Raw genomic sequence first — 17,398 nt, forward strand, 5'->3', positions numbered from 1 at the left:
CAATGCAATCGCAACAAAAAAGAAAACAAGTTAGTACAAAGCTAAAGCAAGAATAAATAGAAAACCTATTCGGGTGACCACTAGGGGTTTGACATAGCTCTACCTGGGGCAAGTTCCTAAGGTTCATTATATGAGGTTCGGTTTCTAGGGCAAAGGTACCCGAACCAGCAGATTCCTTGATCTTCACACATTATAGGCTCATATAGATCAAGTTCGGTTTAGGAGAACACATTTTCCCTATGACTATATGGAGATGATAATCTTACGAAGGCATAGGTACCGATGTATTCCGAAAGCAATCCACTATCCTATACGGAGGTTAAAACCTCACGAAGGAATAGTTTCTCACTCCCACTTAAAAGGGTAAAATCATTCAACTCATGTAATGTATAATGCAAAGATCAATTAAGCAAGAAAATAATGAATGCAAAAGGATCTCATGAATTTTAAAAAAAAAATATTTTCTCGACCATAAGACAAAAATTAATCAACTTTATGGTTCGACTCTCTTTTTTTTAAAAGTCTCCGGTGGAGTCGTCAAGCTGTCGAAACCATTTCTATTTTGGAAAAAAATAAAAATTAGTTGTCGACTTAAAAAAAATTGGGAGTCGCCACCAATCTTTTATTGAGGTGTGATTGGATCACCTAAAAAATAGCTTTGGTCTACGAGTTTTAGAAAAATGGATCCGGAGCGATTTACGTGCGAGGAAGGATTAGCACCCTCGTAACGCCCAAAATTGGTACCTAGTTAATTAATTAGTGTCTTAATGTCGAAAATTTAAAAATATGATCCTTAATAAAAACTTAAAAAAACGTTACTTATTAAGACTCTTATCATTTCGGAGAAAGAAAATGTCACACCCAATGCGTTAGGGCACGACATTCTAATTCCTCAAAAATGAATTAGTCCAAAATACTCATGTAATAAAATTTAAAAGAATATTCATTTGTTTAAGATTTATAAAGAAATCACGGCCTAATACGTTAGGGCACAATTTCTCAAAATCTTAAACTTGGAATATTTCCTTTGTTATTATTTTTAAAAAAAATCTTTGTCTCGAGAAATCAATACGTCACATCCAATACGTTAGGATACAACAATTAAATTCCCGACAACAAGCTTTTCATTTTATTTTTTGATTACTAAGCAATTCTTGATTGTTAGATTTAACGAAGAAAATTGGAACCCAATACGTTAGGGCTCAATTTCCTTGAAAATCCTAAATACAAGTATTATCTCAATTTTGAAAATTTTAAAATCGAGTAAAAAAATGATGTAATGCTACATTAAGTGTAAAATACAATAATAAATACAACAATGACATAGAAATAAACGAAATTAATGTACATAAAAACAACGACATGTAAAGTATCAAATGAACAAAATATAAATGAAAACATAAATCAATAAGCAAATGAAGGAAATAAAAAATATAAAGAGAAAAAGGTGCAAAATATATACATGCAATTATAAAGAATAAAAGACATACACATGGGTTTACATATAAAATTTTGGACTATAGAATTTATAACAACATATATATAATGCATTTATGAAAATAAAAAATATATAAATATACATATATATATTATAACATATGTGTTGAAAATATAAGTTTGTATTTAAGAAAATAAAAACATAGACATGTATGTATATATATATAAAAATATTCATTAGAAAATATATAAATACATACATGTACATATATACAAAAGTAAAAATAATTAAAACTAAATATAAAAGTATATATATGTACATAAAAGTTAGGAAGTAAAATAAAATAAAACATATGTATAAAATATATATAAGCATACGATATCAGTATATAAAACAATATATATTACATAAAAACGATGCATGCACATGAATATAATAATAATAATAATAATAATAATAATAATAATAATGATACAAGATTAATGATGCCACATAATAGTATTAATAATATTAAAATAATTAATTTAATAAAAAACTAAAATGACAAATAGAGGATTAAATAGCATCAATAATCAAATACCAATGAATTTAAAACAAAGAGTATAAAAAAATATAAGGCCAAATAAAATATAAACAAATTTGAAAATAATGAATTTGAAAATGAATAATAAGGGAAAAAGAGATTTGAAATCAACAATATACAAATCAATAATATACAAATCAATAAATAAATTATACACAAATCAACAAAATAAGAACGCAAGAGAGAGAGAAATTTGAGTAAATACTCTTAAGAATTATTATTACTCCCCACTTCCGTCCTTTACAATGAAGGGAGAGGCATCTATTTATAGTTGAGCCTCCCAAAATCTAACGGTACAGATTAATTACATCAACGGCTAAGATTAAAAGGTATCTACAAATTAAATCTCTAAGATTACAAAATTATATCTTTTAAGATTGCATATCATATCTAAGATTACGTATCATATCTAAGATTGCATGTCCTTGAAGATTATGTTTCCATATGCATCAATTTTGTAGATAGACCTTCAACCTTTTCAAGCAATGGGCCATCCCGATCGGGTCAAATGATATAATTTTGGAATTTGTTTTATTATTTTGGGTTTATTATCTTTTATGAGCCCGAGCTAAATTGGCCTATTACAATGCTCTTCTTCAATTCATGAGTACACCAAAATGTCATCTATGAAGAACACCACGCACTAATCTAAATACTCATGAAACACTTATTCATCAAGTCCATGAATACAGCAGGTCCATTTGTCAAACCAAAGGACATGACTAGAAATTCATAAGGCCCATACCTTATTCTAAATGTTGTCTTCAAAATGTCTGTCTGACTTCTTCATCTTAAGTTGATAATATCCTGATTGCAAGTCTATTTTTGAGAACATTGTGGCACCTCGTAGTTGGTACTTATTTTTAACGGTCAATTTGTTTAACTATCTATAGCCAATGCACATCCTTAAACCACCATCCTTCTTTTCCACAAACAGAATGGCGATCCCATTGTGATACACTTAGTCGAATGAAACCTCTGTCAAGCAACTCTTGTAGTTGTATCTTTAGTTCCTTAAGATCTTTTGGTGTCAAGCGATAAGATGAAATAGACACTGGCAAACTACCTAGGCATAACTCAATGTCGAACTTTACTTCACAATCTGGGGGTAAGTTAAGTAGCTCATCTAAAAATACATCAGGATAATCTTTCATAGTGCGAAAGTTGTGAATCCCTATCGTTTTGTCCTACGAACCCACCACATAAATGAGGTAGGCTTTGCAGCCTTTCCCCATCATCTTCTCTGCTCTAATTGTTGTGACCATGTTGGGCAAAAATTGGGTTCACTCACCAACCACAACAATTTCCACCCTTTTCCCCACTTTGCAAAGTCACTCTTTTCAGCTCAAAATCAATCTTAGCTTTATGCTCAATTAGCCAGCCCATTCCTAAAATCATGTTAAACCCATAAAAGGGAAATACCATCAAATTAGAAAAGAAAACATGTCCTTAGATCATCAAAGGGCACCTACAATACACTCTATCGACTAGAACACTCTCACCAAATGAACTAGTGATAGTTATACCCTTATCAATGTGCCTTATTAGAATACCCAACTCATAGGCTAGTTCACTCAAATTGTAAAAGTGTGTGAAACCAGAATCAATCAAAGAAAACAACGAAATAGTTCACAGAGTAAAGGTACCTGTGATGATGTCGGTCATACCCTGATCCTGTGGTTTCCTGACAGAATACACTCATACAAACCCTCCTACCTCAGCTTGAGTGGTAACAATGTGTGCTAGGGTTCGTTATCCAGCTTGTCTTGTATCACTGCCTATTTCTCGAACTCGTCTGCGAACCCCTGCTCGCACTAGTGTGGAGGTCACATTTTGAGTTTACGATCTCTCTTGTCGTTCTGGGCAGTCCCTTAACAAATGCTCTTTAGACCCATATTTGAAACATCCCCAGCCAACTTTCCACATTCCCTAGGATGCCTAACTTTGCAATGTTCACAGAGTAGCCATCTTGGCAATTGTTGCAAACCTCCTTTTCAGCTTGGGTGTTACCCTGCTACAGTGATTGATCTGATTGTAAGTTTTGTCTAACGTTTCTGCCAGACTTATGCGATTTAGGATCCATCTTGGATGTTCTTCTAAATTTTCCAAACATTTATGACCCTGTTATAGTTCGCGGAGCCACTGCCCTTATCTTATCGACAACCTTCGCCTTTTCAACCAACTCATCAAAGTTCACCGTGTCGTATGCTACCAGATAGAGTTGAATATTGTGATGTAACCCAAAGTAAAACCTTTTACAATGATCCCTTTCCAAAAAGACCATATCAACTGCGTACTGGCTTAGTCGCACAAATTCTGTCTCGTACTCAGCTATAGACAGTTCGCCTTGCAACAAGTTAATGAATTCTTGCTTGCAAGCTTTCATGTACTATTCGCCCATGAACTTCTTCTTAAACGTTTCAAGGAAAAAATCCCAAGTCAATTGATTTGCAGTAGTTCCTTGCCTTACTGTGTTCCACCAGCGATAAGATTCACTAGTTAGTAAGGACATAGCACATCCCAACTTTTCTTCCTCAATACAAGCCATTTGCTCAAGGATATTCTCAAAACCATCAAGCCGATACTCTGTCTTAGTAGGAATTTTTTACCGCCTAGAGCTCAAAGACACTCTAGTGATAATCCTCGACTAACTAAAGCAACATTTAGTACCGATGACACGTTGGAAGGCCCCAATCATGGCTTGTACTAATGTTTCGACACTTTCAACCAAAACACTTGCCTTGCAATGTTGCACAGGCGACACCAAAGTCTCGTCACCCTCTGAATGGTCCGTAGTCCATTAACATGGTTCGTATTCGTATTTACTCTTCTGAGAGGCATTTTAGTAACTTTAAACATACATAAGACACAAGTTTAAGAACATACAGTTATGTAACAAGCACATTTGCAAACTTAGTTCACCAAAACACATTTACAAACAAGTTTGCCAAAACACATCTGTGAGCATAGCTCGTACACTTCACTTGCGAGTATAGCTCGCTAAGTATATTTGTGAACACAACTACTAGGAAGGTGAGTAGCGGATAGTGATCCGAAGCATAATCCCTACATAAAGAACAACTAAACCAAGGCAATGTCTTTTTCTCAATCCTACCCCCAACAACAAATAATCTACTTATTACTTATTACTCTCCATTAAAGCCCAACCTAACCTCCAACACACCACACAAAATATGCTTAAATTACTAACATGCAGTGGGTTATCATATAAGTACTTTCAATAATACGCTTAACTAAATTTTATCTAGGTGGTATTCTAGTTTAAGTAGTTTACACATATCAACATCAAGGTTCGCTCCTAGTGTAACTCGCAAATTCTAAGGCTTAATAGTGTAAAACTCATTAAACAGATTAAGTTTCACGAACTACTCCTACACTTTTAGGTATTGCAAACTCGATTTGCAAGGTTTCTCCTATTCTGCATATCAAAATTTCTTAAGGATTCACAAAACCAATTTGCCAATTGTTAGGGTTCACATTTTGCACAGTTTGCCAACCTCGTCATTTCATAGCAACTTTAGCGAACTTTATAATTTTTTCATATTTGAATATTTCATGTTGTCGCTTCTGACGAACACTATGTTTGAGATTAATTACTTAAGTATGAACATGTAAATTAAGAAAATATCAATCAGTATGAACATGTAAATTAAGAAAATATCAATCAAATTCAGATTATATTTATATACTTAAAATTTCATGTGTTTTAATGTCGGTCGCTAGTAAGAACATAAAGAAAAACATAAGAAAACATAAAAATATTCTAAGTCTTAGGATAACTGACGACGTCATCAAAAAGATATCTCTCAGACCAAGCAGATTCCCACATTTCCTTTAGGTCCAGAGTTTGATTGTACTACTTTTCCAATATTTATGCTTCACCTAGATCACTCACCTCGCCATTAGAACCCGTTTAATCTACCTATCCGCGGTGTTAGGAAGGAGTGTGTGAGCTCTTGCAAACTCAGTGAACATACAAGAAAGAATAACCACATAGCACGCACAAACATAAGTTAAACAAATGGCGAAGTCACTGAACTACAAATTGGGTTCACTATACTTAAGCAAAGTTTGGTTCGCGGTTACTTACTGCCAATTAGCTTAAAAACTATAAAATATAGTATTTTGGAAAACATAATCTTATTCATATGTTCCTTTCTTGTAGGATAAACAGATAACCTTATAACGCCTCAGAATAACTCAATGAGTCTTAACATGTCTCATAAGTGTAGCATATAGCTAAGCACTCTCCAAACACACCAACATGTCCCATTAAATGGATCTTAACTCAACATTCGCTTATCTCTCCAACTTGTCCCAGGGTCTTCTCCAAAACACAAAACATAAAGGTGAGTACTCAAAATTCTACGGCATGCCATTATATTCAACGATTTCAGAAGATTATCATGTCAAAACATTTATGTAAACATAGAGCTCGTAAATCATTAGAAGCTCGCAAATCATTATTCATAATTGGCTCGCAATATAAAGCCCGCATATCACTATTCATTAAAACACATATTTAAACACAACCATAAAACAGAGTTTTAAAAAAGGCTTCCTCTTGAAACTTAGCTTAAAACCCTAAACTCCTGATTAACACTATGGTTGGCACATACATGCGGTGGTCCTTGAACGCTTATTGATTTGTTATAAGTTTTAAACAAAATTCACTTTTCCCTTGTCTTTGCTTGTAGACGGTTCTGTCAAGTTCGCAATTTCACAAACATACACAAGTCACTAACAATCAAAGCACATGAAAACTCATACATAAACACAAGCGAACCTAGGTTCACACTGTTAATCTTTTGGTGAACCTAGGTCCGTACATGCTAGTCTTTTGGTGAACCTAGTTTCCTTTGTTGCTAACCTTTCACAATTTTAAAGTAAATGTAGCATTACATAATCAATCTTAAAAAGGACAAAGTTATATCTATGGTTGTGGTCATGATATTTGATAGGATAGTATAGATCTAATAATCACTATAACTATAGTGATTATAATAATTATTCTCTCCTATAAAGTGGAATGATAAATTTAAATAAAAGAACAACTAAAATTATCCAAACAACCTTCAAAGTGAGAAAGAGAAAAATGTAGAGATCCATTTGTCACAATGATATCGAAGTAAGTTTGCAAACAAGGATGACTTTATCGACCTTGTTAACAAATTATGTTGTTTATTCATTTGTAAAAGTGAATAGAACCTATTCTCTTTATTGACAAATAAATAAAAGGAAGATAGGTGGTCCAAAATGTTGCTAAATGTTCATTCTCAAAACAAAATGATCAATGATTTATACTAATTAATCATTTCTTGGGATGATGGTATTTATATGATCTTATTGGCAAGAAATATGAGATAAATTTCTATTTATACTAATTCGTTTTGATAAATTTCATCTAGAATTTCTAGAACAAAACCAAATAAAGTTAAAATTTCAAATAAGACTTATAAAATAAGTGTCAAATTTGAAATTTTTTAATATAGTTGATAAGTACTCTATAGTTAAAATTTATTCAAACACTTATAAGTATATATTATAAAATAAACAATAACTCCGACTACCTTGGCAATTAATCCCTTTCCTTTAAACATTGGTATAAAACAGTCAAAAAAAATTTTGGGACCTCTTAAATTGTAAAGTTATTGGTTAACAAAATGTTGGCAAAAAATTTTTTAGGCGTCGAAAACAAATACAAATAAATTTCACCCTCAAATATAGATTTTTCAGTTTTCTAGTCATCAAATTATTACATTTTATATATACCAAAAAACATTTTACATATCATGAACAATAAATAAATTTTTTTATAAATAATCTAATATATCAACCCTTTGATATTATTGATGTTAGAGCTCATTGAGACTTTGATACAGTCGTGCTTCGATAAATTTCAATCCTAGAGCCCCTTAGCAGAAAATGAATTCTAATTTCATTTCTATTCTCTCCCTAGAAAAATAGATAGACATTCGAAGAGAGCATTGTTCATCAGTTATTTTAGATTTTAACAATGCTTTTTGATACATTCAAATTTAAAAGACAGTTTTTTATTATTGTGAACTCTCTGCTATTTAAAAATTTATTAGTTGGAAATCCACTTGATCACTCAAATAAAACCATATTAATTTGTGCTCACATGTCATAGCAATGCAACCCGAAAATATAAGAGTGAGCTTACGAGTTCACATATCATAATTGAAGATAACTCGAAAGCAAAAATAAAATAAAATTTAAGTTAATTAAATAAATCGACTTTTTAAGTTTAAATTGAATTAAATTTTACAATTCTAGTAACACCAATAATTGAATAACAAATTAATATAAATACCCTTTTAATTCTATCAATTTAAAAAGAGAGCAAATTAATCAATCCTAACAACAATTAAAATGATCTTAAAAATCAATATATTTACAATTTAAAAATTCTAAAATATCCTAAGAATATATAAATAAATTTAAATAAAATTTTGAAATAATAATTTTAAAAACCAAACAAGTAAATCACCACTTAATATGCTAAAATATCTTTTATTTTGCTTTCAAATATATAAGATTTCAAATTTATGTGCTTTAACACAAAATTAGTTACATTGTTATAAGATTCTAATTTAACATATTTAATTTTATTTAATTTAAATCGAACAATTTTATTTAATTCAATTCAAATTAATTTTACTAGACTTTATTCAAAAATTTTCAAATCAAATTAAGATAATAAAATAAAACTGATTAACTCAACTAACTCAAATATTTTTACTCTATTCAACTCAATTCTGTAACACTCGCCCTAAACATTAAATCTAATTACTAATATCTAAATACGAATTAATTAGATGGTTAGTTGGATATTTATATCCACTAAAAATCTGCATTTAGTAAACCCAATAATAATAATAATAATAATAATAATAATAATAATAATAAATTAATGTAACTAGAATTAGGATATCCAAGTACTCAATCCATTAAAGCAGGTAGATTTAGATAATAAATATATGAGTCAATATTTGAACCTTGAAATAAAAATGGAATTGATTTTCTTTGGTATAGTAAGGAAGACGAGGAAGTGAAGTATATAGGCTATGTATCAATATTCAAGTGTGGTTTTTATGGACAGAAGGATCCATACCTTAGATATCAGAGAGACCGGACGTACTATTTATGACACGTCAAACCAGAACTACTATTCCTTGCTAACCTGAAGTTTTCGAAGTGATGACCGTATTTCCTCATTGCTGCATCCTTCAGCATGATGGATGTTGGGACTGTCAAATGGCAGGACATGATCTAGAGGGTACGTTCTGTTGGAGTGAAGCTTGAGAGCAGTGTTGCCAATTCCCTTCAATATGACCGTTTTATGGACACCTCTAAGCAAGCCTTCATAATCCGTGTCTCCACATTCTCCGGCAAACACGACAATGCCTGATAACTCCATGCCCCAACGAATATATAGGTACCTAGAGCAGACCAAGTCGTATTTTATATATATTTAAGTGCTTGAATCAATTCAATACCTAATGAGTTGTCTGAAACATGATCGATGAAATATGACGACAGAAATGAAAAAGCACAACTTCTGCCAGAATACCTTAAAGCTTGAGCTCGAGATGCCAAAACAGGAATAACATTCAATATGGTGCCATTTTGACAATAGATAACATTGCATCTAAGAGCTTGGATTCTCATCAACTTTCGAAGCTCCTTAACTGGGGGAATCTGTTAGGATGGAACAAGCATTAGAGGAGAATTCTGAGGTTAATTGAAAGTACAAAAGAACTGAAAATTAGAGAGGATAAGGTTTTATAGGTTACCGATTCAGGTTCCTTCACATCGAATGTATAGCAATGGACAGTAGATCGTGATTCATCTTCCGAGATGATTTGTCCTTTTTTCTCATTAACAGAAGTAGCCCATCGAACCAATGTTTTCCTTAAACCTTCTCCACCCCAATGGTATTCGATGTGCGATTGATAATCCAAGTCTACAGTGAAGGGAAGCCCAGTACCATCTTCCGAACTGGTTGAAGGATAGTACAAATCACCACCGCTGTTACAGATTAAAGCATCGAAATCCAATGGACTTATGCTTCCCGAGATAAGAAGGGAGTGTACCTCAGATATTGACAAGGATGTCGATAATATAAGCCCAATAGAATTCTCTTTTCCTGCTACGTCCATGATTGTCTTAATTATTTTAGGAATATCCGAGACTGAATCACAATCCACAGCTATCACAAAAATGTACTTCTTCGACCTCAAAACCGGAAACCTACTACCACTAACATTTTGTTCTGCTTTCTCCATTAAACTTGCCTTTTCTGTACCTCCTATAATTCCGTTGGATAACTTTAGAAAAGCATTCTCCAAGTTGCTTTTTCGATCAATAGAATCCAGAGAATTATCGAAAGTTCCAGTTCCTTCATTCTTTTCACCATCCAGTGATAGCTTTAAGTTTAAAGATAAATCTTGTATGTCTCTCAAAGAATCACCAGGTGAATTCGGTTCTGGATATTCAAAGCCAACATTACTTCTCTGCCACTGTGGTTGCCTTGCCTTGCACATGGCTATCCGAGACAAATATGTTTTGCAGTGCTCCGGCCAAGAAAACTGATGAATATTTTTCAGTCCATTCTGTCTGCACCTCGCCCACAATTGCTTGTCTGAAACAAGTTTTAGAAGAGCATCAGCAATAGACTGCTGATCGTGGGGATCAACTAGTACACCGTTGTCAAGAACCTGCAACAAATTCATTGTCAGTACCAACGAGTATTGTTTAGAACATCAAACTTGCTCCATATTTATATTTAGGCGCGAGAACAGCCTTCAAGTTACAATTGATAGTGATGATGAACTAACCTTGTGAATGTCAACTGGACCCCCGTTTTTTGTGGCAACAATAGGCAAACCATATGCTGCTGCCTGTTTACAGAATAGCTTATAATGTCAAAATCTGACGCAGAAAAAGTATAGGTATAGCAGACAACTTAAGTACCTCGATCAAAGTAAGCCCAAATGGCTCGATAAATGCTGGATTAATAAAAACACCCTGTAAAAGAAAGAGAAAAAAGAGTTGATAATATATTACAAGTAGAATAATATGACAATCATTCCATCACCCAGAAGTCAAAATTTTTTACATCCAAATAAAAGATCCACTCTCCCACTGAAAAGAAAGAAGATTATAATTTCTTAAATAAAAAAATTAATTCATCAGCTGTACCTTCGTTTTTGCTGCTAGCCCGTAAATATCAGGAACTTCATACTGCTTGTGGTGCTTGGGATATGCTACTTGGCCATACAAATCATACTTGTCAATCAGTTTAAGAATCGAGAGAAGCACAGTTGCATTTGTGCCAGACATTTCATCAATATTATCACGGTTTCCCATTATTAATGTCTGCAACAGCCAGAGACGTGAGATCATTGGGATAAAACTAACATATAAGAAAACTAGATTGACAGTGTCATCAAGTTCAGCTCAAATTCATGGACATACAAGATTAGCAAGCTCCCTTAAAGGTCGGCACTCTCCAAATGCTTTGACTAAAGTTGTAATATTCTTTTTAGGGTCCGGCCGAGCAAGGGCAAGAATCATCGGTTTGTGTGGGTTTGTAAAGAAACGCATTACCTGCATAATATCTATTATCAGATCACTGCTCCAATAACAATCTGTTATAAAATGTTATCAGTGTTTTAACAATCAAAAGAAAGGTCAGTAAAGTGCAGAATCAGGCAATTATTTAAGAAAAGTTTAAACAAAAAAGTATAGTTATAACCTCGGACCAAATTGGTGGGTCAGGAGTAGGATCTTCTTCATTTCTTTCTGCATCCCCATCCATGTCTCCTTCATGTGGAACAATATGATGAAACTCCATTCCAGGAGGAATTACCTAGATATTATTGTAGCAACATAAGCACAAACAAAGCTAATAAGAGAAAGAACAATGAAAATTAACACTTTAACAGCAACAGACTTCCTGTGCAAAGAAGTATTGTAGGCAAGAATAACAAACAAAAAATTGATATCTTGTTACTTACAACCATACGAGGCATAAACCTCCCATGGCAGTTGACACCCCTTTTGATCCTTGCTCTAAGTTTGCGCTCCAGTACTGGATCAAAGCCATCATAAAGGCGCCACTGCTCTTCTATCTCCTGTCTAGTGCTGGTTATAACAATTTCAGAGCTATCAAGAGATAACTCCTCAGCCTCTATCCGTCGCATGATTTTGTAAGTTGTATTTATTTCGTCCCTCGATTGTCGACCCTGTTTCAATATCTGGTCTAGCTTATCTCTACCAAGTGAGTGGCCAGTGAAAAGCATTGGCACATTTAGAGCCCCAGAAAGAAGAGCTGCAGAATCACCCGCATCTGCATAATGTCCATGAATAGCAACAGGCCAGACTGGTTGCCCACCGCCAATTTGCTCACCTAGAACTTTGGACATCTGTCGGATGTGACTAAGTGCACAATCAACAAACTCAGGAATATGAGGCCAAAGAAGTTCTTTGGGTATATATTTATCTTTTGGACCGAAGGGGATACGAATAATATAAGCACCACTGCTCTCACCAAGCTCCTGCATTGAGCTCTCTGTAGTTCTTGGCGTAAGCATCTCTGTTGGTTCAGCATAACTCCAATCAACATCCGGAGCTGACACTTGTCTTGTCAGCAAATCAACCCGATAAATTCCTGGCATTGTGCCCAAGGCCCTAGCAAGTTCTACTACATACTTGACCTGTGTACAGCACAACAAAATTCAATTTTTCCCAATGTGCAATAGGGTAATTGATCATCTTTGAAGCAGATATAACACAGTCATGATACAGACCACATTGACAGGATTAAAAAATGTGGGAAAATAATACCTGGCCACCTGTATCAGAATCACGACCAAGCTCCATGTTTTCACCCCTTAACAAACCATGAAGACTGCAGGAAGACAGCTGGTTAGAAAGAACTACATTACATCATAAATGTCTGAACAAAGCGCACCTTGAAAATATGAATCACTAAACAACGGCTGTAACAAGTCAGCATATTAGAAGTGCAGGTCATGCCTTATCAAAACAATATAGAGCTTCTTTTCTTTAATCTGATTGGCCAAGTTCTCCATCAAATCAACCGAAACAATTCTACGCATTCTTCCTTGAACACTATCGCCATGAGCTGAACCATCACCGGGAAAGTCTCCTTTCTCTCCTTCTGAAAGGTCTTCAGACATGTCAGCAGTTGCCTCCCTGCGGCCTCTTTCACGTTCAAGGTGACGCTTAGCATTGCGTTGAACTTCCTCCCCCTCAAGCTGAAAAGCAACCAAATAAGAGGAGAGAGAAAAAAATAACACAGGTGAAACAACATAGTGGTGCTCTATACAATGTTCATTACCAATCAAACCATCAAGGATAAACAGCTAAAATTTAGAATCAATACAAATTGTCCCTGGTCGAAAATAACATGTTGACCTGAGTTATTCAATCAGAGTAGTTCATATAATGCTAAAATTTTAATTTATAGCTTAATTCCAAAAAGAGAAATGGCTAGACATGCTGAATAGCAAGCAATTTGGTATTCAACTTAAAAATCACCGAGCCAAATGAAAAACAAACAAAAAAAATCGCATTATCCTCATGGACAAGCAACTTTACTATCGTTGTTGTGAAGGTCATCACAGTTGACCCAAAAACAACACAAATAAGAAATAAAAGAAAATAAATTCACTTCTATTCTACTAACCACTCAACACCAAATCCAGCACCAATGTTGTTTGAACCAGCCGACCGGTCGGATTGGTTTAACCTGGTACCAGTAGCTTTGAACTGATTAAATCGAGAATCGGTACAACCAATATTTAAAATTCTTATTATTTTTTAATCGGACCGATCCACCAGCAAACTGGTGGCCTCAACACCCGATCCGGTTTAATAAAACATTGTCCATCACAATCAAAGGAGGATTTTCTATATTTATTTACATATCAAAAGCAAAATTATATTAGATGCGAAATTCAAACAGAAATAGCATTGAAAAGAAAAGGGAAAAAAAAACCTGCTTCTTCTTTCGAGCCAAATTCCAAATCCTCCAGCACATATTCTCCAGTCTCGTGTTCCTCTCCTTAGGACCCCTCGTAGCAGCAGCCTAAAACCAAAAAATATATTTTAAAAAAGTATACTTAAATTAAACACTCAAAACAGTCCATTATTCAAATTGAACACAAAAAACAGAGAGACCGGAAGAATTTCGAGTATTACTATGTTTAGAAGAGAGAGAGAGAGAGAGAGAGAGAGTGAGAACAGCCAAAAAGAAGGTGAAAACGAAACCATACTCGAATCCAAGAACGGTGGAGATCGGTCTCGTCGAAACCAGTGATAACCTCTTCCACGAAGTAACGAGTTGGGCTGAAATGACCTCTCTCCCTCAGCAACAATGACGATTTCGCTTCATCGATCCCTGGACCAACGTCCAAGATCGCTTCCAGGTAACTGTTTATCCAATCGTTTCCCGCCATTCTTTGACTGAAAAAATCCACCAAACAAATACAAAAGAATTAAAAAATAAAAGAAACCGAAGGAACTGAATTTACAGAGTCTATGGCGGTGTAGCAAATATTCAAAAAAAATTTTGAATTAATGATAATAGTATCATTAGGTGCTAGAAAACGGATGATGAAAGAGCGGAAATCTACTAAAACCTGATGAGACAGTTATGTTATATTTTTGGTGGGTTTTGTTTGGAGCTTTTGAATTTAAATACAGGGATGAGGTTGACGCGTGTGCTAGTTTTCTTGGTTAGAGGGACCAACACGTGTTACGTGATGAAGAAATAGGATATAATGTTTTTATGGATCTAACTACACTAAATTATTAATAACTTTATATTTTAGCCACTAAATTTAAAAATTATAAAATTATTTAATTATTCAAAAATTACTATGCTATTAAAATTGTTATTTTATAATTGTTTCTATTCAAACTACCTACACTAACTCTGAAAACACTTTTTCCTATTTTCTTTTACAAATCAATTTATACTAATAAATTAACTTTAAACATCACAATTCTATAAATTAAAATCTAAATATTTTTTCTCTAATACAAGACACTTTAGAAGTATCTAAATTTACACATAGTAAAAGTATCTAAATTAATTTTGACCATTATTTTGAAGAAAAAACAATTTTTACCTTTTTCTCTTTTACCTCCTGACTACGGACATAATTGTGTGTCAGAGTAAAGCAACATAGTCAAATTTGACCTCGGTATTTAATTATTATGTAAAATATTGAAAATAAATAAGGGTTAATTCCACAAGATGACCTATAGACTAAACTCTAAATTTATCCTAAGATTTAAAATTCTATAACTGAATCCTAAAATATTAAATATTGTAGGTTTGACATTAAGTCCAACATATGAATACCAATTTAAACATGTGGAGCAATCAGGTCAATTTTACCTTTTAGGGTTTGAAATTTTAAGGACTTTCATATCATACTGTTTCTAATTGATTCATATGTTTAAGTTAAATTGGCATCTACATCAAATTTAAGCCATCATTAAACGCTCAAATTTACGATTAAATTAACAAAAAAATTCAATGATAATATACTTACATTTTATGAATGGGGTAAATCTCAAAACTATATTTGAACTATGGTTTAACGTGTAATTTGTATACATGAAATTTGATTTTGTGTAATTTTATACATAAAGTTTTGATTTTATTTAATTCTTGTAAATTATTAACATAATTATTGTCATAATGTCATCTTATGTTTATATATTGCATACATAAATAATTATATTTATCTAATATAAAATAAATTGATGTATTTATTTCTTTAAATATGCATGATTAAATCAAAATTAATGTTTCAAGTATATATTTGAACCACAATTAGAGTTTCACGTGAATAATTGCACTAAATTAAAGTTCATGTATATAATTACACATTAAATCAAAGTTCATGTATAATTTTGAGATTTATCCTTTATGAATTGAATTGAATTTTTTTAATTTGGAGGTTAATTTAAAATATGTCCATAATTTGAAGACATCTCATGGAATTAACACAAACTCATGTGTATAATTATTATTTTACAACATATACATATCGGATAATCTATATAATAAATCAAATAATAATTTAGAGAACATCTTAAATAGAAAAAACAATGAATGGTAAAAATTAAAATAGAGAAGGAATTTTTTTAATAATTTTATTTTAGATTTCGATCATATTTGTTTTTTATACAATGCCTAGAATTACTTTTAGTCTCTCTCTAACCCATAAATAGAAGAATAAGCGCTTCAAGATACTCGAATTTACATTCTTCTACATTGATAATTATACCTATACTAATTGAGTTAAGACTCAACCAACAATAAAAAATTATTATCAAAACTGGTTATAAGGTTTTGAATAAAATAATTGTTATGATAAATTGGTAAGCCAATATTGCACTCAATTTATTGCTTAAAAAATTAGGAAAAAGTAATATTTTATTTCTGAAAATGGATCATAAAAGTGTGAACAAGATCCGAAAACTTCTCATATTTCTTGAAAAACACTACTTAGAAAAAGCCAAAATGCAGCAAAAATAATGCGATAGATAAATTACCATAATTAGCCCCAGTTTACACATGGTTATTGTTAAAGTCATAAACAAGTTCTTTTATGGTTAATTTGTGTGTTTCAAGTTGATTAATTGGCATGAGATTTAAGATTCAATGTATGTGTTTATAAATCTTTTCTTCCTTTCTCATTGTAATGCTGTTGTTAACTTATATAAAAAGTTAAATAAAAATAAAATACAACTTTTATACCCTATTTTTGAGTAAATAAAAATAGTAAAATTTTAAAAAGATAAATCATTATTAAGTGGTGCTAGAAAAGATAATTTTGAAATCTCATTTTTGTAAATCGAGATCGTAAATATTAAGTTAAAATATTTACGGAGTTGATATAAGATTTTATTAAAGTTTAGCCCATCAATTTTGTCTATTAATTGTTTAATTTAGGTGTAGGGACTAAATTATAAAAATCTTATCACTATAAATTTTATTTGACCAAAAACTCAGGATTTTAAATTGTAATTAAACAAAGGTATAAAATAAAATTTAAATCATTTTAGAATATGTGATAGTAGCTTATGGTTGTTTAAACTAATTACAACATAATTAGTTAAATTAATTAAAGTTAAACATGTTTTTATCAAAGTATAAAAACAAAACTTAAGTGGAAGGAAATAGAAAAGTCTTCATCTTCATCTTCCACATTCGAATTCACGATTGAAAGAAAAGAAGAAAAATTCCCAAGGGTTTCAAGCTTTCGGTCATGATTTGGTTAGTACAA

The 17,398-nt window shown here is 32.4% G+C and overlaps 1 protein-coding gene across 1 annotated transcript; it reads right to left on the reverse strand.

Moving 5' to 3' along the window:
- Window positions 1-9,002: 9,002 nt before the first annotated feature.
- Window positions 9,003-14,772, reverse strand: LOC105773682 (probable sucrose-phosphate synthase 1). Its single transcript, XM_012595759.2, has 14 exons — window positions 14,735-14,772; window positions 14,369-14,558; window positions 14,092-14,181; window positions 13,107-13,348; window positions 12,915-12,978; window positions 12,086-12,784; window positions 11,824-11,937; window positions 11,544-11,675; window positions 11,268-11,444; window positions 11,040-11,093; window positions 10,904-10,966; window positions 9,860-10,783; window positions 9,637-9,764; window positions 9,003-9,505 (listed from the first exon to the last, which is right to left on the reverse strand). Exons 2-14 carry the CDS (start codon window positions 14,549-14,551, stop codon window positions 9,232-9,234), a joined length of 3,144 nt encoding a protein of 1,047 aa, XP_012451213.1. The 5' UTR covers window positions 14,552-14,558; window positions 14,735-14,772; the 3' UTR covers window positions 9,003-9,231.
- Window positions 14,773-17,398: the final 2,626 nt, after the last annotated feature.

Source organism: Gossypium raimondii, chromosome 6 (assembly GCF_025698545.1).
Source record: "Gossypium raimondii isolate GPD5lz chromosome 6, ASM2569854v1, whole genome shotgun sequence".
Lineage (NCBI taxonomy): Eukaryota > Viridiplantae > Streptophyta > Magnoliopsida > Malvales > Malvaceae > Gossypium > Gossypium raimondii.

Excerpts from the sequence above, each read along its gene's own strand:
- LOC105773682 (XM_012595759.2), bottom strand. The coding sequence starts at position 14,551 with ATGGCGGGAAACGATTGGATAAACAGTTACCTGGAAGCGATCTTGGAC. Across the intron at positions 12,785-12,914 it reads ATTCTGATACAGGTGGCCAG|GTCAAGTATGTAGTAGAACT; the intron begins GTATTATTTTCC and ends TGCTGTACACAG. Across the intron at positions 10,967-11,039 it reads TTGGGCTTACTTTGATCGAG|GCAGCAGCATATGGTTTGCC; the intron begins GTACTTAAGTTG and ends TTCTGTAAACAG.